General features: G+C 39.8%; 1 protein-coding gene and 1 long non-coding RNA gene across 2 annotated transcripts; one reads left to right on the top strand and one right to left on the bottom strand.

The window, feature by feature from the left end:
* Positions 1–2117: 2117 nt before the first annotated feature.
* Positions 2118–14694, bottom strand: LOC115230224 (alpha-mannosidase 2x-like). Its single transcript, XM_029800440.2, has 5 exons — positions 14556–14694; positions 14017–14084; positions 6048–7095; positions 3930–4262; positions 2118–3524 (listed from the first exon to the last, which is right to left on the bottom strand). The coding sequence occupies exons 1-5, from the start codon at positions 14655–14657 to the stop codon at positions 3372–3374; spliced, it is 1704 nt and encodes a 567-aa protein (XP_029656300.1). The 5' UTR covers positions 14658–14694; the 3' UTR covers positions 2118–3371.
* Positions 12614–22408, top strand: LOC118761544. The gene is made up of 3 exons (XR_004997458.1): positions 12614–12625; positions 16442–16445; positions 22331–22408. It is a non-coding gene; the product is annotated as an uncharacterized LOC118761544 (long non-coding RNA).
* The last annotated feature ends 2902 nt before the right edge of the window (positions 22409–25310 follow it).

Raw genomic sequence — 25310 nt, 5'->3', positions numbered from 1 at the left:
GTGAAATCAAGTTGGTGAAGCTGTGATTCTGAGTCTGAATTTCTGAACTGTATTTATGTTACCTTTGTAAATATTTTGACTGCATGTATTGTGTGGCATTGGTTTTTTGTTAATGTATATATTTGTTTTTGTATGTAGGCTGCTTTTTCCATGCTGACAATTGTTAATAATTTCATGGTGTTGTTGATTTGGGTTCATCCTATCTTTGTTGAATCTGTAAATTCGGGTTATGGCCACCAGGTCGTAACAAAACAGACAGATATATGAATGTATGGAATTACAAACAGAACAGTATACAATATCTGGAATTATTTTTCTCTTCTCAACAAGAAAAAAGGAACAACAAAATCTTTATGAAAAAGAAATATTTAAAAATTTAATACAGATGATTTAAAAAATGCATATATGTCTATATACATATATATATATTTATATACACACACACATAAATAATGTAAGATATTTACAGTCTAAGAGGTCAGTTCAAGGTGATCCTGTTAATGATTACATCATAGAGCACCTGTCATTCCCTCTGCCCAAATTAAGCCAAAATAGGTGTAGGTAAGTAGGTGTGTGTATGTGTGTGTGTACCTGTGAGCATGTCTTAGCTGATTCAGGGAAATACAACACTAGAACAATCAATGGAGTCATGACTATAACTACATAAAATGTTCTTCAGACAAAGAAAACATTATTAGCTGTAGTCCTGGCTCCACTGAGTGATATTTGGTCTGTAGCAAGACACTAAGAAATTGGAAGTCATTCAATACGTTTCTGTGTATATATATATATATATATATATATATATGCATTTCAATTCTAGAGTGAATGGTATGTGCTTTGGCTCTCAAGAAATGTAAATTGCTTCATCTGTTATAGTTTTATACATAATATCTGTGTGTATATACAGGTGTATGTATGTGCACACACACACACACACACACACACAGGCATGGCTATATGATTAAGAAATTTTATTTGCAACCACATGATTTTCGGATTCAATACCCCTGTGCAGCATGTTGGGCCAGCATCTTCTACTATAGCTTTGTGAGAGAAATTGATAGATGGAATCTCTCTCTCTCTCTCTCTGTGTTTTTGTTTTAGTAATGTTTTTGCTTGAAAGACAAAAGCAGTGACATTATGCTGACAACTGCCAGTCAAGAAATCCTCCTTCAAAGACAAGCAGAATAAAAATCACTAACTTGAAAAAAGAGTCAGCAAGAGGAAGAGCAGCAGAGTGGAACGCTTCAATAAAAAGCGTTTGTCTAACCTATACTAAAGGGGGGGGGACCAAACATTAAATCTGCGAACAAATGTATATATATGTTTGTTGAGTGTAGTTATATGTATGTATATGTGTATACAAATACATGTACTTGTGTGAGTCGCACACAAATATACATGTGTGTACATATATAAACAGATAGATACTCATACAGGTAAATACATATATACAAATATATCTGTTTACATAATATATATATAGACGTACATGCACATATATACATTCATCCATACATATATACACATACATACATATTTATATATTATACGCATGCACACACACATTCATACACAAGAGAAATTTTTTTATTTTATTACCAATCACATAGAACTGCATTAAACACTAGCAGTATGAAGCATGTGGCATCATATACACCTCTGATTACATGCACAGATACATACACGTGAAAATATTCAAATTCAAATATATGGTTTAAAAAAAAACCAAGTAAACATTTGTGACAATCAAAGAAAATTCTCTTTTAGCCACCACCACCACCGCCACCACCACCACCACCACCACAACCACCACCACCACCACCACCACCACCATAGAATCTCAAACTTTGACCTTCACAATCATCACATACTCAACAGCAGCAGCAGCAATAAATAACAGTAACACAATTGTCTTCATTTGTTTTTTAAATCTAAGTGAAATATGACTTATTTAATGGTCCTGGCAGGCTATGATTCAAAGTTGAAGTCTCTTTTTTAAAACTAGGATTGTGATTTAAGGGAAATTTGGCTGCTATTTCAAGCAATAGAGCGTAATATCTAAAGACATACATTGTTTTGTCTCATAGTGGTGGTGGTGGTCACTTTTTTTAAAGACAAGTTGTGATTCAAGGGCAATTTGACTTCTATTTCTAACAAGCCAAAATGTAGCATAGGGAAGTATGTCCCCCTCCCACTCCCGTTGACTTATATAGTGTTGAAAGGTGGTGGTGGTAATGGTGGTGACAGTGGCACCAATTGAAAGGGACAGGTGAAGTGTTCTCAGTTTGTGGTTGGGTGATTGAGTGGATGGAGGGTGATGGAGGTGTGGAGCAAGAAGGAAACAAATGCATGGAGAAAGGGAGGGAGTAACAGGCTCCACCATCACCATCTCAGCCAGTCATCATTACCACCATCATTGTTAACATCAGTAATCCCTTATTCTCATCATCATCATCATCATCATCATCACCTGTATGAGCAAGCATAGTTGTACATCTTTCATCCGTACTGTACCATCAACTGTTGTCATCAGAAACATCATCATCACTACCATCCAGCATCCTTAATACTCTATCCCCATCATCACCATCTTTTATCCTTAATACTGTCATCATCAGTTACCATCACAATCAACAACATTATTCTCACCTTCCCAACCACGACCATCAACAATGATAGTTAGTAGTAGTAGTTTTAGTTGTTGTTGTTGCTGTAATGGTTTTAGCCCAATGTCAGCTTTGATTGAGCATATCTATTCAGGATTAAAGGCTATAACCATCCCATTCATTAGTTTCCGGCTACAACCATCCCATTTATTCATTTTCTAGGCACTATGTCCTGTGGACTGCATTATCCAATTTGTCTTTCACTTTTTTGCTGCTATTTCTAGCATGTCGGGTGATCACATAGAGGCTCTCTTGTCACCAGGTGGCACTGGGAGGGATGGACACAGTGACAGCAGTGGTTGTGGTCATAGTGGTGGTGGTGGTGGTTGCAGAGCCAGTAGCAGTCGAAACCTCCACCACTACTGACACCATTATTTAAACTACTTCAACAATGATGGTCAGACAGTCAGTCATTCTAGTTATTGCTTAAACCCTAAGGTCCAACCTATTCAAAGGTATTCCAGTCATGACCATCCCATTTTTTAAAATTCTAGGCATATTGTTTTTATCTTTTAGTTTACGGATGGTACAGTGTAATATTTACAGGAGAAACAGGGAATTTCACTGTTATTTCTAGTAAGATGAGCAACCACATGGTCATTCCAGAATAACAGTTCTGTTGTTGATTCCATTCAGTAAGTGGATCAATTCCTTTGGCCAGAGAATCAGTGTGTCAGTGCAGTGAATCGATTGATCAGCTTAATATGGTGTGATCTTGAAGGCACTTATGTCATTTGGTTTGATGAAGAGGTGAGACTGAGAGAGAGAGGAGTTACTCTCATACAGCAAAGACAGAGATGTGCTGCGAATGTCCTTCAGTTTTATATCTTTGAATAAAGAGTTCAAGTCCACCTAGTAACAAAATAAAAAGAAACAAATTAACTAATTAGATAATTTCATTTAAAGACAGTTAAAAAAAAATCAAAAAAATCATTCAATTAAAAACGATGAGGGATATGCAAGTGAAAATTAACAAAATAATTTTTTTTTTTACTTTCAGAGAGGGTAGGGCAGTAGCCTTGTGTGTGTGTCTGTGAGCACCTGAGTGTGTGTTTTCTTCCTTTTTCCCCTGGGTGAGAGATAAAAGAAAGTTACTCTTGATCCAAAGACTGGATTTGAGGGAGAGCTAACTGATATTTCTAACAGATCAAGTAACGATACAGAGGCTCCGTTGTCTCTGTGTTGTTATAGTAACAGTGTTAGTAGGATGGTGGTGGTAGTGACAGGTGTTGCAAAAGGTAGCTATAAGATTCTTACCTTTCCATTTCCAATTGTGCAACTGAGTCCCAGGTTGGGGAAATCACAGTCAAATGAGAAGCGGTGCAAGATGAGTGCAGCACTGTTCTGTGGCACAAATTTTAGGCTGGGGTCATCATCCTTGTTCTGCAAAGTGCGTAGGTTCAACAGATGCACATCACATGTCAGACCACTGCTACTGCCATCAAGGGTAGAAGAGAAGGAAGGTAACAGCTCAAGATCAATATTACTACTGTCGGGATTCCTTGGTGACACATACAGTGGGTGGATGAGGTGCAATGAAGTAAGATGGGCCAGCAATGAGAGAGGTTTTACTTGGTTCTTCATTTCAAGCTGCAAAAAATATATTTGGGGGAGATAGTTGAAATATAATGTATGTGATATAGTTTGTTAGAGCTTTATAATTTCAAAGAAAAATTTTAACAATAATTAAAAAGGAATCTGATTTAACAAGTTGCTATACTTTCAAAAGCTCTACTTCACTACTAATTAGGACATGTAAGTTGTGCCAAATTAACATCAACATAGAAGAATACATTCTTCTATTATTGAGATTTTAAACTCTTCATGACACATCATTTAACTTCCTCTAGTCATGCAATCCCAAAAATGGCAATGCACCGAAGTGAATAAAAAAAAAGATTAACAATTACTTCTCTTGTAATATTCTCTAATATTTAGGCTTAAAAACCAAACAAAAAATGCAATACTATGCACAAATTACTGTGGTTGAGAAGAATTGTACATAATGCATAAGAGGGAAGACATAGGTAAGTAATGTCTATGGAAAATTTCAGTCATGCCAAAACTGTTGAGCAGTCCAAGTGATGGAATTTGTGAAAGGAAGAGACCAAGGATGACATGGGAAGAAATGGTGAAAGCTTGAAGGAATGGGGAGAAAAAAATGGACAGAAAACTGAGGATGGTGATGGTAATGGTAGTAGTGGTAGGATGAATAATACAAACATTTGGGGGTCTGTCTTACACCCACTGTATTCCTATAATGTGGCTCTATTATAGACCATTTTGATAATGAATAAACAGCAACCTTATTATCATGGCTGATGACTTAAATGGATATGTTAGGCTACACATAGATACCTACTCATGCACACATGGAAGCTATAGATATAGTAAAAGGAATGAAGGCTCAGTGTTTTGTAGCACAAATGACCAAGACATTTGCAACGTTATCTTCCAGAAAAAAACCCAGTCACATGACCATCTGCTGCTCATGTGAACATGTATGCCAAAAAAATTACACACTCACTAGGAAACAGGACGGCCAGCTAATTATGAAAGCTAAGTTTTTCACGGGTGAAGAATGTAGCATTCAACATAGTTTGATGATTAGTAACTTGAAAAACAAGAATTAGACAGACTCAGAGATGAGACAATCTGGAGAAAGGTGTGGAAACTGAAAGATCTCTATAAAACACTGATTCAAAGAGATTTCAGATGAGGAATATGTTGAGAAGGAAAAATGACCTAAGACAAAGAGTATAAATATACAAGACAGCCTGCTGCAGCAAAGTTTCAACCAAACATGATGATATGATGGGGGAATGGTACAAGAGACAGACCCATCAAAGCTATATGACTGATAAGATGAGAGTAGGGAAGAACATCAAGAAACTAGATGAAAAGCTAGACAACATAAAGCAAAGAAAGAAGCAGAAAATAAGAGGTTTGTCAATGTACTATGATGAGAGGGGTAAAGTGTTTTAAATTGCAACGCAGTGTGTCAGTATGTGAATCAATACATCATTCAGGAAAAGTATATCTAGAGTGACAATAGTACACTCTCCATTACCATGCTGAGAAGAAATTCTTGGAAATGCTGCTATGAAAAGTTGATGAATATAGAGAAAGTGTGGGAAAGAGAAGCCTTCTCTATATAAAGCCAACAGAAGGATGAGTTAAGAAGATGACACCTGTAGAGTCAAAGGAGGGAAGGCAGGTGGCCTGTCAAGGATAGTCAATGAAGTGGTGAAAATCAAAGTAGGGATAGTGCTAGTCACTTGTGTAGTCAGTCATGTAGTACAAAGAGGTGATATGCCCTCATTCACTCACTCATTCATTTGTCAAAATATTCAGACTCAACACAAAATTATTCACAAGAGGGGAAATCTTTCTTATTTCAAGAAGAAGCCAGAATTTGTTAGGGGTCTGTTTGTTATCAAGCACACCCTGGCCCAGACCTCGGCTATCATCTTGGTTGAGGCGACGGTCCAACATCACTTCCATCTCACCAGGCTTCAGATAGGCAGCTCCAAGTGACTGACCAGACAGGATGTTTAATTGTTTCTGGGAATTCTCCACAAACATAGCAGTTGGCATGGGATAGTAGTTGGCCTGCAAAGGCAACTTGCTGTATGTTTTACGCCGGTGCATCTGGAAACCATTTAGGTCAGTGTGGAAAGAGTTGTCCTCACTCTTAATATCACTACACACCCTCATGGCCATCTCAAAGTTCAGCTTGTCTCTAATGTCCACTATATTGTAGATGTCCAGTGACAAACTGTCTGCACCTGGTGAATTATATAACCTCACAACATGCTCTACATTTTCCACAAAGACACTCACTTCAGATACAACAGTGCCTTGAATGACACGAATGAATGGGTCGACAATTGTTACTTCTCGACCTTCACCATCTGGCAGGAATAGATAAGCACCACTCTTTTCAGAAGATTTTCGAGTGCCATATGTTACAAATTTGATGCTGACTGGGTGTGTAATACCCTCTGCTTTAAATGTGATGTTTTGTAACAGCCCTGTTGCCTGGCTGAAGCCAGCCTTCATGTAATAGTTCTCAAGACTGAACGGCTTTGATGGGGACTTCTTTATTGTGAACACTGAACTGGAATGTTCCATGTTCATGTTTGAGTTGTAAAATGTTATCTCCGATGGCACAGCTTTTTTTGTGGACAGTTTGTGTGTTTTCTCGATTGTGTATTGGCAAATGCCCAATGCTTGGATGGCCATCACAAATGACACCTTGTAGACGTCTGTGGAGACAGAATCCCGGTCAGTCCAGAACAAGTCAATCTGTGAAGGAATGATCTTTCCCCTAGGATCTCTGACAATAACAAATGGGGAGTCAACATAGACACTCACCACAGTATCTCGCTTATGCGCCAATGAGTTGTAAAATATAACAGACCTAGAAAATTACAATAAAATATAATTAAATCAATAAGAGTGTTGTAGTTTGCTTGAAGCATTGTAGAAGAAGGGAAAGTGCAAAGGCCGATCCTCAGAAGGAAACAGTGTAGGAAATGTTCAGTCACACCAGATATAACTGGACATTTCCCAGACTGTTTCCTTCTGAGGATGGACTTTTGTGCCTTAAATATCAAGGATTTTATAAAACTTTTGGCATTGTTAGAAGCTTAATTTTTTCTTTCCTTTTCCTTCTTCCATAATTAAATTATTGTAATCATAATATATAAAGAAAGAAAAACAAAGCAAAACATGGTCTATCCCTGGGGTAGACAGAGCTGTGTAGTGAAAATATATCGTAACAATTATATTACTGAACTAATGAGAATTGTTTCTAATTTAGGTGATAAGGCCAGCAATTTGGGGAAAAGGGTGTTTGTCAATTACAATTAATCCAGTATATGACTAGTATTTCACTTTATTGACTGAAAAGGAATGTAACATAAAGTTGACTAATGCAGAATTTGAACTCAAAATGTAAAAAGCCAGAACAAATAGAGCAAGAAAGTTTCTTGTCCAGTGCTTATAACAGTTCTGACAATCTACTGCTTTAACAACAACAATGGTTTCAAATTTTGGCACAAGGTTAGCAATTTTGGGGGAGGGGTTAAGTTGATTATATCGACTACAGCTTATTTTAACTTCAAAAGGATGAAAGGCAAAGGTGATTTTGGAGGCATTTGAACTCAGAACATAAAGAGAGACATTTTTCCCTGGTGTGCTAACAATTCTGCCAGCTCACCACCTTAAATATTGATTTCAAATTTTGGCACAAGGCCTGAAATTTGGGGGAAGGGGTTAAGTCAATTACACCACTTCCAGTGTTTAACTGGTTTCTAATTTTACTGGCCCGAAGGGATGAAATGCAAAGTCGACTGTGGTAGAATTTGAACTCAGAACGTGAAGTTGGATGAAATGCTGTTGAGCATTTTGCCCAGAGTGCTAACGATTCTGCTAGAAGAAAAAATCCTTTCTACTATAGGCACAAGACCTGAATTTGGCAGGAGGGTACTAGTTGATTACATTGACCCCAATGTTTACTGGTACTTAATTTACTGAGACCAAAAGGATGAAAAGCAAAATTGACCTAGGCGGAATTTGAACTTAGGATGTAAAGGTGGACGAAATGCTAAGCATTTTGCTCACTGTGGTAAGGATTCTGCCAATAATTCTAAGAAAGGCAACAGCAACAAGGAAGGAATCAGTCAATCACACTTACATGCTACTTTGTACATGGAATGATGCAAAGAAATCCATCGGAACCTTTCCAGCAAAGGAAAATGGATAATGATGATGATGATAGTAATGGTTCCTAAAATAGGCACAGTCACACATTCTGGGGAATAGGAGAGAGGGAACCAACAATATCCAACAATTTTGGTTACACAGACCTCTATATAACCAAATATAAAAGAGTGAACTACAGTGGGCAATGATGATGTAATGAAAGCCATAGGAAAAAGAAATTCAATTCTATATAACCACCTGAGTTAGGTAATCCTAAGTACTTGTCTTATATATTGTTATTAATGTTTACCAGAAAAAAATCAGCGTTCATTGAATAAAAACTGAAAATATTGTTGTTGAGAGAGAGAGAGAGAGAGAGAGAATGAGAGAGTGTGTGCATCTGTAGATAGAGAGAGACAGTGAGAGAAAGAGAGAGGCAGCATTCATCAATAAAGGGAAAAGGGTTTTGTTGAGAGAGAAGGCAAGAGGCACTGTTTGACTCCCTCTCTCATTGTTATCACCATTTTGTCTCTTCTCTTTTTTACTCTTACTTACATTGCTACTTCCTTATTGCATGATTTTGGACAAACTTACAAACAAGCTTATTATTATAATAATTATAATAAATTATTTACACATGAAAACTTTTAAAAATTAGGTTTTGTATAGTTGCACCAGGATGAGTTCAGACCAGTCAGTATCAAAAGACTTATAAGCAGAAGCCAAACAAGCAAATGGTATAAGGAGTTATGTACCTTGCTTAAGGAGGCATTAAATGAGACAAATGTTGTTAGAGGAGTTCTCCTCCTAACATCCATTTGCACTTTCATGGAAAACACCAGTGAAGCTCAAAGATCAACTTTAAATTTGTATTTTGTTTCATTTAAGATATGTGAATATTTTCAATATATTTTATATAGAAATTACAATTGTGTGTCAAGAAAGCTTCCCAACCACCTAGTTCCTAGTTCAGTCCCACTGCATGGCACATTGGAAAGTGTCTTTGTGAGTGGATTTATTAGATGGAAACTGAAAGAAGCCTGTTGTATATAAGGTCCTGGGATGGTAGAAAGATAGGATATATCCTATGCAGCACTCAACCTGAATTTTAGGCTATCTACACTGTCAGATTTCAGACTAATATCAAAATTCTTCAGGTGTAGAAAATCTAGGCTTCACAAAGGTAAAACCGTTGTATGGATTTTGTGAAGAGTTAGAGTGGCATTTCTTCAGACCTACGACAAAAGTACGCACTTACATTGTGCATCTGCCAGGCTGTGTGTTTTGCTTACATCAGGAGAAAACAAAAAAGTAAACAGAATAAAGATAAAAATGTAAACTGACTGTGAAAAATGGACAGGACAAGAACATTGTTAATACCAAAGTAAGTAAAAATATGGTTAGGGGATGAATAAGTAGTAAAAGAGGAAGAGGACAAAAAAATGAGGTAGAAGTGGAAGAAGTGGGAGGAGAAAGAAGAGAAGAAAGCGAAAGTGAATAGTTGAAAGGAAGAAGAGGAGTGATGTGGATTGTGATGCCAGAATTACCAGAATCAAATTATAATGGAAAAGTGAAAAGTAATTTTGGTGTAGAATCATAAATATAGAGTGATAAAATAAAGAAAATAACAAATAAAAAAAGGAAGGCTAATTGTAAAACAATATCAACAAAGACAGCAAGAATAATGAGAAGAAAATAATGATAGCAATACTACTACTACTACTATTATTAATAGTAATAAAGATAATTACGTTTATTGCTTTGCAAGATTTTTGATGTGAAATCGTGTGTTGAAACAGATATTATTGTATTTAGGAATGGTCATTTTGCCAGTTTAGCCAATAAAAACACACGCACTATATATTTGGTGTTACTTTGCTTCAGCATTGCAGGAGAAATATCTAGCCAAAGATAAGCCCCTGTACCTGGCTTTTGTTGACATGGAGAAAGCCTTCGACAGGGTCCCCCAATCCCTTATCTGGTGGTCAATGAGAAAACTAGGGATAGATGAATGGTTAGTGAGAGCTGTGCAAGCCATGTACAGGGACGCTGCTAGTAAGGTGAGGGTTGGCAATGAGTACAGTGAAGAATTCCGGGTAGAGATAGGGGTCCACCAAGGTTCAGTCCTCAGCTCCCTCCTATTTATCATAGTCCTCCAGGCAATAACAGAGGAATTCAAGACAGGATGCCCCTGGGAGCTCCTCTACGCTGATAACCTTGCTCTAATTGCTGAGTCACTATCAGAACTGGAGGAGAAGTTTCAGGTGTGGAAGCAAGGATTAGAATCGAAGGGCCTTAGAGTCAACCTAGCTAAAACCAAAGTCCTAATAAGTAGGAACGTAGACAAATCACAAACGCCTTCAGGTAGATGGCCCTGCTCGATCTGTAGAAAAGGCGTAGGTAGAAACTCTATAAGATGCACCAAGTGTAAGCTATGGACACATAAGGGGTGCAGCAACGTCAAGGGAAGGCTAACTAGGAAAATAGTTTTTGTATGTGGCAGATGCTCAGGAGCAATAAACACTGAAAATGCGCAGAGACCAACTTCCGCCACATTCCAGGGAGAAAAACTAGAAATAGTTGATAGCTTCCGTTACCTAGGTGACCAAGTCAGTAGCGGGGGCGGGTGTGTTAAAAGCGTAACTGCTAGAGTAAGAATAGCCTGGGAAAAGTTCAGAGAGCTCTTACTTCTGCTGGTGACAAAAGGCAGACTGTATGACGCATGTGTGCGAACAGCCATGCTACATGGCAGTGAAACATGGGCCATGACAGCTGAGGATATGCGTAAGCTTGCAAGAAATGAAGCCAGTATGCTCCGATGGATGTGTAATGTCAGTGTTCATACTCGACAGAGTGTAAGTACCTTGAGAGAGAAGTTGGACCTAAGAAGCATCAGTTGTGGTGTGCAAGAGAGACGTTTGCGCTGGTATGGTCATGTGGCGAGAATGGATGAAGATAGTTGTGTGAAAAAGTTCCACACCCTAGCGGTTGAGGGAACCTGTGAAAGAGGTAGACCCAGGAAAACCTGGGATGTGGTGGTGAAGCACGACCTTCGAACTTTAGGTCTCACTGAGGAAATGACCAGAGACTGAGACCTATGGAAGTATGCTGTGCGTGAGAAGACCTGGCAGGACAAGTGAGACCATAACCCATGGCCTCTACCTGGGATGTAGCCAGCCCACTTATGCATACCTTCCTTCTAGGGACACAAAACTCTACTTGTGAAGACCTGTTGAGGCAAGTGAGAATCAGACTCGAAATCGATCAACATCAATGGAAATTGCAGCTGTGATACCAGTGCTAGCAGCACGTAAGGGAACCATCCGAACGTGGCCATTGCCAGTGCCGCCCTGACGAGCCTCCATGCCGGTGGCATGTAAAAAGCACCATCCAATCATGGCCGTTGCCAGCCTCACATGGCCCCCGTGCCAGTGGCACGTAAAAAGCACCATCCGGTCATGGCCATTGCCAGCCTCGCCTGGCCCCTGTGCTGGTGGCACGTAAAAAGCACCCACTACACTCATGGAGTGGTTGGCGTTAGGATGGGCATCCAGCCGTAGAAACATTGCCAGATCAGACTGGGCCTGGTAGTAGAATCACTACTGTTGCTCCCATCGGAACACAAGGTAAAATCTATAATGAACTCCTGCACTACACTTGACAAAACAGTAAAGAACGACTTACACCTTATAATATATTTTTCGCCTTTTCAAGAACATGGATTCTATTGAATGTATATAGCATGGACTCTATTGAATGTATGAAACAATTATGAACTATTCCATTATAATCTTTATTATAAAAAAATTCTTTTTGATAAGGTTCGTTACTTCAAGAACCGAAACATGTAAAAATTAAAATTTATCTAATATAGTGGCATTTTCAAACTTCTTTTTTACAAATATATACCCACTCGTATACGATCTAATCTTATTATAAATATATATATATATATATATATATATGTATGTATATATATATATATATATAATATATATATATATATATACACACACACAAAGATATTTGCAGCAATAAGTTTCACCCTACCAAATTGGTAACTTGGGCTGAGTTGCTTGCACCCATAGTTACATTGAAATATTCTAGTCTGTCCTTATGAGGCTGTCATTCAAAGTAAATATTGTTTTCCTAGCTGCTACAATTGGTTTGGTGTCCTTAAATAAAGAGGTGTTCCTGATGGCAAAGATTATAGCCTCACTGAGAAGTACAAGTTTAATAGATGAGTAGTACAAGTTGATATCTATCTGTATGAATTTTTTTGTATTTTGTAAAGTAAATTCTTAAACCAGTCAATAACATCAGTTGTGTCTGACCAAAGATCTAGTTTAATAAGGTTCCTCAATGTAGGGAGTATCATATCTATAACGGTTTTGTGATTGCAAATATGTCAATTTTCATTCGGAACTTTTGTGTGAGCTTACATTAAAAGCTGAGCTCGAACAAAAACAACTACAACTGACCATTAAAGATGTGTTGAAGTCTTCTTATTTGGATTATATAAATATATATAGGAAATGACCAGAGACCGAGACCTTTGGAAGTATGCTGTGCGTGAGAAGACCCAGCAGGACAAGTGAGGCCATAACCCATGGCCTCTACCTGGGATGTAGTCAGTCCACCTGTGCATACCTTCCTTCTTGGGACACAAAATTCTACTTGTGAAGACCTGTTGAGGCAAGTGAAATTCGAAATCGCTCAACATCAATGGAATTTGTAGTTGTGATACCAGTGCTGGTGGCACGTAAGAGAGCCATCCAAACGTGGCTGTAGCCAGCGCCGCATTGACTGGCCTCCATGCCGGTGGCATGTGACAAACACCATCCGATTGTGGCCATTGCCAGCCTCGCCTGGCCTCCGTGCCGGTGGCGCATAAAAAGCACCATCCAAGCGTGGCCGTTCGCCAGCCTCATCTGGCACCTGTGTCGGTGGCACATAAAATCACTCACTACACTCCCGGAGTGGTTGGCATTAGGAAGGGCATCCAGCTGTAGAAACTCTGCCAGATCAGACTGGGCCTGGTGCAGCCTCCTGGCTTCCCAGACCCCAGTCGAACCGTCCAACCCATGCCAGCATGGAAAGCGGACGTTAAACGATGATGATGATGTATGAATATATGCATATATGTTTGTGTCTTTGTGTTTGTCCCTCACTACTGCTTGGTATGCTTACACCCCTCTAACTTAGCAGTTCAACAAAAGATACTGATAGAACAAGTACTAGGCTAAATAAAAATTCTACTAAAATTCTTCAAGGTGGTGTCTCAGCATTCTAATCACTGAAACATGTAAAAATTAAAAGACAATAACAATAAAAGGCAGTGTTTATTATAAGCAAGAGATACTTTTTTATCGAGATTTCATTGCTCATAATTACAGGTAAATATTATACAAGCATATATTATCACTAACAAGTATAGTGTATGTATGTAGTGTGTGTGTGTGGATACACATACCTATAACAATACAGGTTTCCACAGAGACACACAAATTCTACTCACAAAAGCATTTCAGACAACCAGAAACTATAATAGGAGACACTTGTCCAAAGTGTACACAGTCCTTACAGAGTACCTGCAATTATAATTTATAGAGGTGTATTACCAATTGTTACTTACTGAGGAGTATCACTTATTTTCAAAACAGAACGTTCTGGTATAGAAAAATGCTTCTCCCTTTTTTCATCCTGTATTAAAAAAAAAAAGAAATAGATTGTAATTTACTCTCAGCATTTACATTTGTGAGAATAGCAACCAAATCTTCCTCAAATCACACTTTAAAATGCATGACACAGAAGTATTTAAAACAACAATTTTCCTAAAATGATGCATCGAAAATTTTACTGTGTCGCAAGGGACAAAAACAAATTTCAAGCAAAGTCTCTTTTTGATATCAACCAATTTGACACAGCTCCCACTTCTCCTGAGATACAAACTTCCTGTTTTAAAGTGATCTGACCAAACATTTATTGAAGAATATCCCCCAATGAATACTTATAAAGGAGTAGCCTCAATTATTATTTACTGCATCAGACTCTCTATTTCCCATTCAGTATCCTGAATCAACAATCTTTTGTAATTACTTTCATGCCAGATTTCTTTTCAGTCATGGAAGTGCTTAGGAAGGAAAGAAAATCAAAAGCAGTCATTCAACTCACAACATTAAACATAGGTTTTTCTTTGGAGTAGCTGTATTTGCTTTTCTCTTTCATCATTAAAAATGTGATGGATTCTGTTGTCAGTCTCTTCATCTCCATCATAGCAGTCAGCAACCTGAAAAATTAAAAAGACAGATTCTCTTATTCCTTTATCCTTGTAATGGATCCAGGCTTTGAATTACAGTTATGATGGAGCACTTCCTTCAGGTAGTGTGTGTGCACCTATGTATATGTGTACACACATATACACACAAAATCTTCCCAGTAGGGGAGACTATGTAGTCACCTCTTCAGCAAGACACCTGTCCTGTCTCTCATACTTTCATAGTAATATAACCCACAGAGTTGAGAGGCCTTGTCTTGCAAATACTTTCTAGCCTAACTAGTGCAGGTGACACAGAAAAAGCAGCCAGTATACTATGTGAAGTGTAACATGCAACTGTAGAAACCTTGCCAAAACAAACATTAGACTTCAGTGCAGCCTTTTGGATCATCAGTTCCAGTCAAACCCATGACAGCATGGAAAAAGATATGTGAAACAATAACAATGACAACTAGACTAGATATCTTTATATATAAAAGTCAAGTTGTGTGTCTGTCTCCTACGATTTAGTTTCCTAACTACTCCCACATTTTGCGGTGCAGTTTAACCAAAAGCGGGTATCTTATAGTCGTGATTCATATCGAGCCCTTCTGGGTATTAGTACGCGTCTACGATGAGTCTACGATTTAAAAAAAAATTTACCATAATTTTTCCGTATTTTTAATGCATTTTCGCTCAGTTTATATAAGGGAAGTAACTCTCTAAAAATGTATTATTAAATCTCAGAATGTAAAAAGCTACAGTAACACCCCCCCCCCCTTTGTGGTTAGCCATATTGTGATGGCTATTATACTTTACATTTATACTCTAAATATGCTCATATAGTTATTCCCCTTACAAACCCGAGCAACGCCAGGCGATACTGCTAGTTATATATTTATATAAATATATATATATATATATCATCATCATATATATATATATATATATTGTTGACGATATATATATATATATCTATATATATATATATATTCTAGCAAAAACTGTCTGATGAACGGCAACGAGAAACTCAGAGTAACAGATTTTGTTGAATTTTTTGCTGCTTAAAATAAAGTATATATATATATATAATATATATATATATATATATATCGATATATATATATATATATGTCGTTGATGAACGACAGAGACCTTCTCTTTGTGGCTGGTGATTTCAATGGACATGTTGGACAACGTGCAGGGGGCTTCCGCAATGAGGAGGGAACCGGACTGCTGGAGTTCTGCGATGCAAATGACCTTATGGTTTGCAATACCAACTTCAGGAACCTGCCTGTCACCTAGTCACCTATCGTTCTAGCAGACACACCAGCCAAATTGACTATATCCTTGCCAGAAAAAGGGAAAGAGGGCTGCTTATAAATGCCAAAACCTTCCCAGGCGAAGAATGTACCACTCAACATAGATTAGTAGTTAGTGACTTCAGGAACGGGGCTGAATGGATGCCCAGAAGAAGACCAGCCTGGAGGAGAAGGGTCTGGAGACTTAAAGATCCTGCAAATGAGCAGAGATTTAGAAACGTATTACTCGAAGCCCTCGATGAAATAGAAGGGGATATAGCATCACATAATGTGGAAGACAATTGGAGGTTTCTACGGGACAACCTGCTGAGAGCCACTGACCAGATCTGTGGCTGGTGCAAAGTCCCCTCTCGACCCAAGGTAACGTGGTGGTGGAACAATGTGGTTGACAGGGCTATTAGACAATAGAAACAGGCTTGGAAGGACTGGAAGAACGGAGGTAGCAGGGAATTGTATCAGACAGCCAAAAGGGAAGCTAGGAGACAGGTTTATTTAGCCAGATAAGGAAAAATTTGCCAATGTCCTGCACCGTGAGGATGAAAGACTTGAGGTATTTCGTGTTGCAAGACAGTGTGTGAGAGAGAATCGTGATGTGGTAGGAGAGAAATGTGTTCGCATGGATGATGGTTCACTTGCGCTAAATGAGGATGCAAAGAGAGAGGTTTGGAGACACCACAATGAAAGGTTGCTGAATAAAGAAAATGAATGGGATAAAGAGAGGGACCAGCTATCCAAGTTGACAGTTCCATAGTAGTTAAGGCAATTAGAAGCATGTAGACAAGGAAAGCCCCAGGCCCACCAGGAATTACTGCAGAGATGCTTAAAATATCTAGTAGTGTCGGCTATAGCCTAGTCACCAGTATAGTTAACCAGGTGATACACGAAGGAGTCAGACCCAATGACTGGTGTAGCAGCATAATAGTCAACTGCTACAAAGGTAAAGGTGACACTTTAGATACAAATAATTACAGAGGTATCAAGCTGTTGGATCAGGTAATGAAGGTTACGGAGAGGGTCATAGCCCAACTGATTAGAGAGAGAGTCAGTTTAGATGAGATGCAGTTTGGTTTCGTGCCAGGGAAAAGTACCACTGATGCTATATTCCTGGTAAGACAGCTGCAGGAGAAATACCTAACCAAAGATAAGCTCCTGTACCTGGCTTTCGTTGACATGGAGAAAGCCTTTGACAGAGTCCCCCAATCCCTTATCTGGTGGTCAATGAGGAAACTAGGGATAGATGAATGATTAGTGAGAGCTGTGAAAGCCATGTACAGGGATGTGGTTAGTAAGGTGAGGATTGGCAACGAGTATACTAAAGAATTCCGGGTAGAGGTAAGAGTCCACCAAGGTTCAATCCTCAGCCCCCTCCTATTTATCATAGTCCTCCAGGCAATAACAGAGGAATGCAAGACAGGATGCCCCTGGGAGCTCCTCTATGCTGACGACCTTGCTCTAATTGCTGAGTCGCTATCAGCACTGGAAGAGAAGTTTCAGGTGTGGAAGCAAGGATTAGAATCGAAGGGCCTTAGAGTCAACCTAGCTAAAACAAAAGTCCTAATAAGTAGGAAGGTAGACAAACCACAAACGCCTTCAGGTAGATGGCCCTGCTCGATCTGTAGAAAAGGCATAAGTAGAAACTCTATAAGATGCACCAAGTGTAAGCTATGGACACATAAGAGGTGCAGCAATGTCAAAGGAAGGCTAACTAGGAAGATAGTTTTTGTATGTGGCAGATGCTCAGGAACAATAAACACTGAAAATGCACAGAGACCAACTTCCGCCACATTCCAGGGAGAAAAACTATAAATTGTTGATAGCTTCCGTTACCTAGGTGACCAAGTCAGTAGCGGGGGCGGGTGTGTTAAAAGTGTAACTGCTAGAGTAAGAATAGCCCGGGCAAAGTTCAGAGAGCTCTTACCTCTGCTGGTGACAAAAGGCCTCTCGCTCAGAGTAAAAGATAGACTGTATGACGCATGTGTATGAACAGCCATGCTACATGGCAGTGAAACATGGGCCGTGACTGCTGAGGATATGCGTAAGCTCATGAGGAATGAAGCAAGTATGCTCCGATGGAGGTGTAATATCAGTGTTCATACTCGACAGAGTGTAAGTACCTTGAGAGAAAAGTTGGACCTAAGAAGCATCAGTTGTGGTGTGCAAGAGAGACGTTTGCGCTGGTATGGTCATGTGGCGAGAATGGATGAAGATAGGTGTGTGAGAAAGTGCCAATCCCTAGTAGTTGAGGGAACTTGTGGAAGAGGTAGACCCAGGAAAACCTGGGACGAGGTGGTGAAGCACGACCTTCAAACATTAGGCCTCAGTGAGGCAATGACTAGTGACCAAGACATTTGGAAATATGCTGTGCGTGAGAAGATCCAGCAGGACAAGTGAGTCCATCCTGTGTCCCTTGCCAGCTCATTTGTGCATGCCTTTCCTTCCTTGGACATGCGAAGACCTGTTGAGGCAAGTGAAGTCGAAATTGAATTCGAAATCGAACCTCATCCGACGACTGGCACCCATGCCAACCTCCCTTCATTGGACACTAAACTCTGCTTGTGAAGATCTGTTGGGGCAAGTGAAATCGGAATCGAAATCGAAATCGAAATTGAACCAATCCTATGATTGGTACCCAGCACTTGCCAGTACCGCTGGACTGACTCCTGTGCAGGTGGCAAGTAAAGAAACACCGTTTTGACCCTGTGCTTGAAGAGACCTATTGAGTCAAGTACACCAGCATCAAAAATCAATGGAAATTGTAGTTGTGATCCCTGTGCCGGTGGCACGTAAAAAGCACCATTCAAACGTGGCCGATGCCAGTGCCGCCTTGACTGGCTTTTGTGCCGGTGGCACATAAAAAGCACCAATCCGATTGTGGCCATTGCCAGCCTCGCCTGGCAGCTGTGCCGGTAGCACGTAAAAAGCACCCACTACACTCACGGAATGGTTGGTGTTAGGAAGGACATCCAGCTGCAGAAACACTGCCAGATCAGACTGGAACCTGGTGCAGCCTTCGGGCTTCCCAGATCCCGTTCAAACCGTCCAACCCATGCTAGCATGGAGAACGGACATTAAACGATGACGATGATGATATATATATATATATATAGAGAGAGAGAGAGAATAATAGAGTTATGGACACTCACATACAGAACATGAAGTTTCTGTGTCAACAATACAACAATCACTGCACTTCTTCAGCAGTCACAAGTCCAGTGTCCATAGCACCATCAATTATAAACATTCAGTTATCAATATATGTATATTTTTCCTGCCTTTAACCTCCCAATGCAGAGTGTAGGACGCTTAGAGTTGAATTCCATGTCACATAATTTTTCGCTTCTGTACTAATACTCTGCCATGAATTTCCCACTTTATATATATCATCATCATCATCATCGTTTAATGTCTGCTTTCCATGCTGTCATGGGTTGGACAGTTTGACTGGGAACTGGTGAGCCAGATGGCTGCTCCAGGCTCCAATCTGATCTGGCAGAGTTTCTACAGCTGGATGCCCTTCCTAAGGCCAACCACTCCGTGAGTGTAGTGGATGCTTTTACATGCCACCGGCACAAGGGCCAGTCAGGCGGTACTGGCAATGGCCATGTTCAAATCATGTTTTTTACGTGTCACCTGCGCAGGAGCCAGTCGAAAGGCACAGGCAACGTCCTCGCTCAAATGTTGTTTTCACGTACCACCAGCACAAATGCCAGTAAGGCAACGCTGGTAATGATCACACTTGGATGATGCTGTCATTGAATTTGATTTTGATTTCACTTGTCTCAACAGGTCTTCGCAAGCAGAGTTTAGTGTCCAATGAAAGAAAGGTACGCCTAAGTGGGCTGGTTACACTACTGGCATAGGCTACGGGTTATGGACTCACTTGTCCTGCCGGGTGTTCTCAAGCACAGCATATTTCCAAAGGCCTCGGTCACTAGTCATTGCCTCACTGAGGCCTAATGTTCGAAGGTCGTGCTTCAATACCTCATCCCAGGTTTTCCTGGGTCTACCTCTTCCACAGGTTCCCTCGTGACACTTTTTCACACAGCTGTCCTCATCCTTTCACACCACATGACCATACCAACATAGTCGTCTCTCTTGCACACTACATCTAATGCTTCTTAGGTTCAACTTTTCTCTCAAGGTACTTACACTCTGTCGAGTATGAACACTGACGTTACACATCCATCAGAGCATACTGGCTTCATTCCTTGCGAGCTTACGCATATCCTCAGCAGTCACAGCCATGTTTCACTGCCATGTATCATGGCTGTTTGTACACATGCGTCATACAGTCTATCTTTTACTCTGAGCAAGAGGCCTTTTGTCACCAGCAGAGGTAGGAGCTCTCTGAACTTAGCCCAGGTTATTCTTATTCTAACAGCTACTCCAGTTACTGACTTGGTCACCTAGGTAACGGAAGCTATCAACTACTTCTAGTTTTTCTCTCTGGAATCTGGCAGATGTTCCCTGCACATTTTCAGTGTTTATTGCTCCTGAGCATCTGCCATATACAAAATTATCTTCCTAGCTAGCCTTCCTTTGATATTGCTGCACCTCTTATGTATCCATAGCTTACACTGGGTACATCTTATAGAATTTCTACCTACACATTTCCTACAGATCGAGCAGGGCTATCTACCTGAAGGGATTTGTGGTTTGTCTGCCTTCCTACTTATTAGGACTTTTGTTTTAGCTAGGTTGACTCTAAGGCCCTTCGATCGCTAATCCTTGCTTCCACACCTGAAACTTCTCTAGTTCTGATAATGACACAGCAATTAGAGCAAGGTCGTCAGCATAGAGTAGCTCCCATGGGCAGCCTGTCTTGAATTCCTCTGTTATTGCCTGGAGGTCTATGATAAATAGGAGGGGGCTGAGTACTGAACCTTGGTGGACCCCTACCTCTACCTGGAATTCTTCACTGTATTCAATGCCAATCCTCACCTTACTGACAGCATCCCTATACATGGCTCGCATAGCTCTCACTAACGATTCATCTTATCCCTAGTTTCCTCATTGACCACCAGCTAAGGGATCGGGAGACCCTATCAAAGGTTTTCTCCATGTCAACGAAAGCCAGGTACAGGAGCTTATCTTTGGTTAGGTATTTCTCCAGCAGCTGTCTTACCAGGAATATAGCATCAGTGGTACTTTTCCCTGGCACGAAACCAAACTGCATCTCATCTATACTGACTCTCTTCCTAATTAGTTGGGCTATGACCCTCTCCGTAACTTTCATTACCTGATCTAACAACTTGATACCTCTGTAATTATTTGTATCTAAAGCGTCACCTTTTCCTTTGTAGCAGTTGACTATTATGCTGCTACACCAGTCATTGGGTCTGACGCCTTCGTGTATCACCTGGTTAACAATAGGGTGACCAGGCTATAGCCGACATGACCAGATATTTTGAGCATCTCTGCAGTGGTTCCTGATGGGCCTGGGGCTTTCGCTGTCTTCATACTCTTAATTGCTTTATCTACCAAATATATATATATATATATATATATAAAATATTATTTGAGACAAAACCACTATTTTGCAAAACAAACAAGGAAAGACTTAATCAATACATAAAATTTAATAAATAGTCAAAAAAACCGCCACTACAATCGTTTCTTGTCTTGATCGACAATCTTCAGGTGGACTTCCAATAATTCAGTTACAACTGAATTATTGGAAGTCCACCTGAAGATTGTCGATCAAGACAAGAACGATTGTAGTGGCGGTTTTTTTGACTATTTATTAATTTTATGTATTGATTAAGTCTTTCCTTGTTTGTTTTGCAAAATAGTGGTTTTGTCTCAAATAATATTTTATAATATTTTACTATAAAATTGGATTTAATCCTAAATCTGATTTTTTTTCCCTGTAAATTTGGATATATTCCCTAATATTATTATTATATATATATATATATATATATACACACACACACACAAACAAACATGGCTATATGTTTAAGAGGCTTGCTTCCAAACATGTGGTCTTGTCTAGTGTTCAGTCTCACTGAGTAGCACCTTGAGCAAGTGTCCCCTGCTATAGCCAAACCCTTGTGAGTGGATTTGCTGTATGGAAACTGATAGAAGCCTGCTGTATATATGTGTGATATTTTTCATGCCTGGCCATGAGTAAACATTATCCTGCTTGGAGTGGTTGGATGTTAGGAAGGGCATAGAAGCCAAGTCAAAACCAAACTGGAGCCTGGTACAGCTCTCCAGCTTACCAGTTCCAGTCAAACCATCCAACCCATGCCAGCATGGAAAGTGGACATTAAATGACAATGACACGATGATAATATATATATATTTATCCCATCATTAGCATCTTCATTGTCATTTAATGTCCACTTTTCCATGCTTGCATTGGTTAGACAGAATTTGTTGGGGCAGATTTTCTATGGCTCGATACCTTTCCTGTTATCAACACTCACTTGTTTTCTAGCATGATGTTTACCCATGGCCAGGCATATGTTTTATAGACGTTGGTTCACAACCATCACATGATGTCACATACACAAATACATACATATATACAGCAGGCTACTTTCAGTTTCCATATATCAAATCCATTCACAAGGGTTTAGCTATAATAAGAGATACTTGCTCAAGGTGCTGCACAGTGGGACTGAACCCTAGATAAGACCACACGTTTAGGAAGCAAGATTCTTAACCATGTAGCCATGTTTGCGCACACGCGTGTGTGTGTGTGTGTATATATATATATATACACACACAAACAAACATGGCTATATGTTTAAGAGGCTTGCTTCCCAAACATGTGGTCTTGTCTAGTGTTCAGTCTCACTGAGTAGCACCTTGAGCAAGTGTCCCCTGCTATAGCCAAACCCTTGTGAGTGGATTTGATGTATGGAAACTGATAGAAGCCTGCTGTATATATGTGTGATATTTTTCATGCCTGGCCATGAGTAAACATTATCCTGCTTGGAGTGGTTGGATGTTAGGAAGGGCATAGAAGCCAAGTCAAAACCAAACTGGAGCCTGGTACAGCTCTCCAGCTTACCAGTTCCAGTCAAACCATCCAACCCATGCCAGCATGGAAAGTGGACATTAAATGACAATGACACGATGATAATATATATATATTTATCCCATCATTAGCATCTTCATTGTCATTTAATGTCCACTTTTCCATGCTTGCATTGGTTAGACAGAATTTGTTGGGGCAGATTTTCTATGGCTCGATACCTTTCCTGTTATCAACACTCACTTGTTTTCTAGCATGATGTTTACCCATGGCCAGGCATATGTTTTATAGACGTTGGTTCACAACCATCACATGATGTCACATACACAAATACATACATATATACAGCAGGCTACTTTCAGTTTCCATATATCAAATCCATTCACAAGGGTTTAGCTATAATAAGAGATACTTGCTCAAGGTGCTGCACAGTGGGACTGAACCCTAGATAAGACCACATGTTTAGGAAGCAAGATTCTTAACCATGTAGCCATGTTTGCGCACACGCGTGTGTGTGTGTGTGTGTATATATATATATCTGTAAAATAATATGTGACAATTATTCGGTAGCCAAGATAAAACTCTGAGTTTCGGATGCCGAGGTGGAAATCCACACCACCATCTCTTCGGTTATCTGGCCATCTCCAGATAACCGAAGAGATGGTGGTGTGGATTTCCACCTCTGCATCCGAAACTCAGAGTTTTATCTTGGCTATTGAATAATTGTCACATATTATTTTACAGATAAATTTCCTCTATTTACATAATATTGAGGTCTCTTTCTTTCTTTTGTTATCTTACCGTTTTTACCAATATATATATATATATACACACACATAAGCGGCACCCAGATATCCTCCATGGGGTGCATGAGGGACATGGAATTGGTTCCCAAAATGAGAAGTATATAAAGCTGCTGAAATTCTGTCACACAAATGACCTAATGATCTGCAACATCAGAAAGCCAGCAAGTCACTTGATAACCTATAAAGCCAGATTGACTACATTCTCACCAGAAAGCAGACAAATCACAAATCCCCTAAGGTAGATAGCCCTGCTCAATCTGTAGAAAAGGCATAGGTAGAAACTCAATAAGATGTACCCAGTGTGAGCTATAGATACATAAGAGGTGCAGCAATATCAGAGGAAGTTAACTTGGAAAATAGTTTTTGTGTGTGTAAGGTGTACGGGTACAATAAACACCACAAATGCACAGAAAATAGATGCCATCAAATGCCAGGCAGGTAAGTGGAGGTGGATGCTCCGAGAGTATAGCTGTAAGAATAACAATAGGATGGGCAAAGTTCAGAGTGTTCCTATCTCTGTTGGTACCAAAGGGCCTCTCCCTCAGAGTGAAAGGCAGACTGTATGATGTCTGTGTTTGAACAGTTGTGCTACATGGCAGTAAAACACAGGCTATGACTACCAAGGACATGTGTAATCTTGAAAGAAATGAAGCAGAGTATGCTTTGCTGGATGTGCAAAGTCAGTGTGCATGTATGACAGAGTGTAAGCATCTTGAGAGAAAAGCTGGGCATAAGAGGCATCAGATGTGATGTGCAAGGGAGACAACTGCATTTATATGGTCATATGATGCATCTGGATGAGGACAACTGTGTAAAGAAGTGCCAATCTCTAACTGTGAAGGGAACCTGTGGAAGAGGTAGACCAGGAAGACATGGAATGAGGTGGTGAAGCATGGTCTTCAAATGTTGGGCTTCATGGAGATGATGACAAGTGACTGAGACCTCTGGCAATATGCTGTGTGTAAGAGGACTCGTCAGGCGAAATAAAATCATAGTTGTGGCCATGCTAGTGCCATGTAAATAACACCCAATGCATTGAGGTCATGGTCATTCATGGCATCTGTGTATCATAGTCATGGTCATTGATTAAGTCCTGAAAATTGGTATCCAGGAATCGTTCTCATTGGCAGTGCCATGTAAATGGCACCTGTGAGTTTTCGTTACTGGTGCCATGCAAACGGCACCCATGAATTGTAGTCATGGTTGCACGTAAAAGTATCCATTACACTCCTGGAGTGGCTCATGTTGGGAAGGGCATCCAACAGTAGAAACCAAGCCAAATCAGACTGGAACTTGGTGCAGCTCTCCAGCTCATCAGTTCCAGTCAAACGGTCTAAACGATGCCAGCATGGAGAGTGGATGTTGAATGATGATGATAATGAACATTTTTGACATATTTTGCTTTCTTATTATTTTGGTAAAGGCAAGAAAGTTGCTGAGGTTCACAAAGAGATATGTGAAGTTTATGGTGTTGATTGCTTAACAGAATGCAGATGTCAGAAATGGTTTTAAAAATTCCATTCTGGAGATTTTTCACTCAAAGGTAACCAATGTTTTGGT

This window comes from Octopus sinensis, unplaced genomic scaffold (genome assembly GCF_006345805.1).
Source record: "Octopus sinensis unplaced genomic scaffold, ASM634580v1 Contig14973, whole genome shotgun sequence".
Classification (NCBI taxonomy): Eukaryota; Metazoa; Mollusca; class Cephalopoda; order Octopoda; family Octopodidae; genus Octopus; species Octopus sinensis.
The sequence above is the reverse complement of the archived record's forward strand: the minus strand, read 5'-3'. Positions and strand labels throughout refer to the sequence as shown.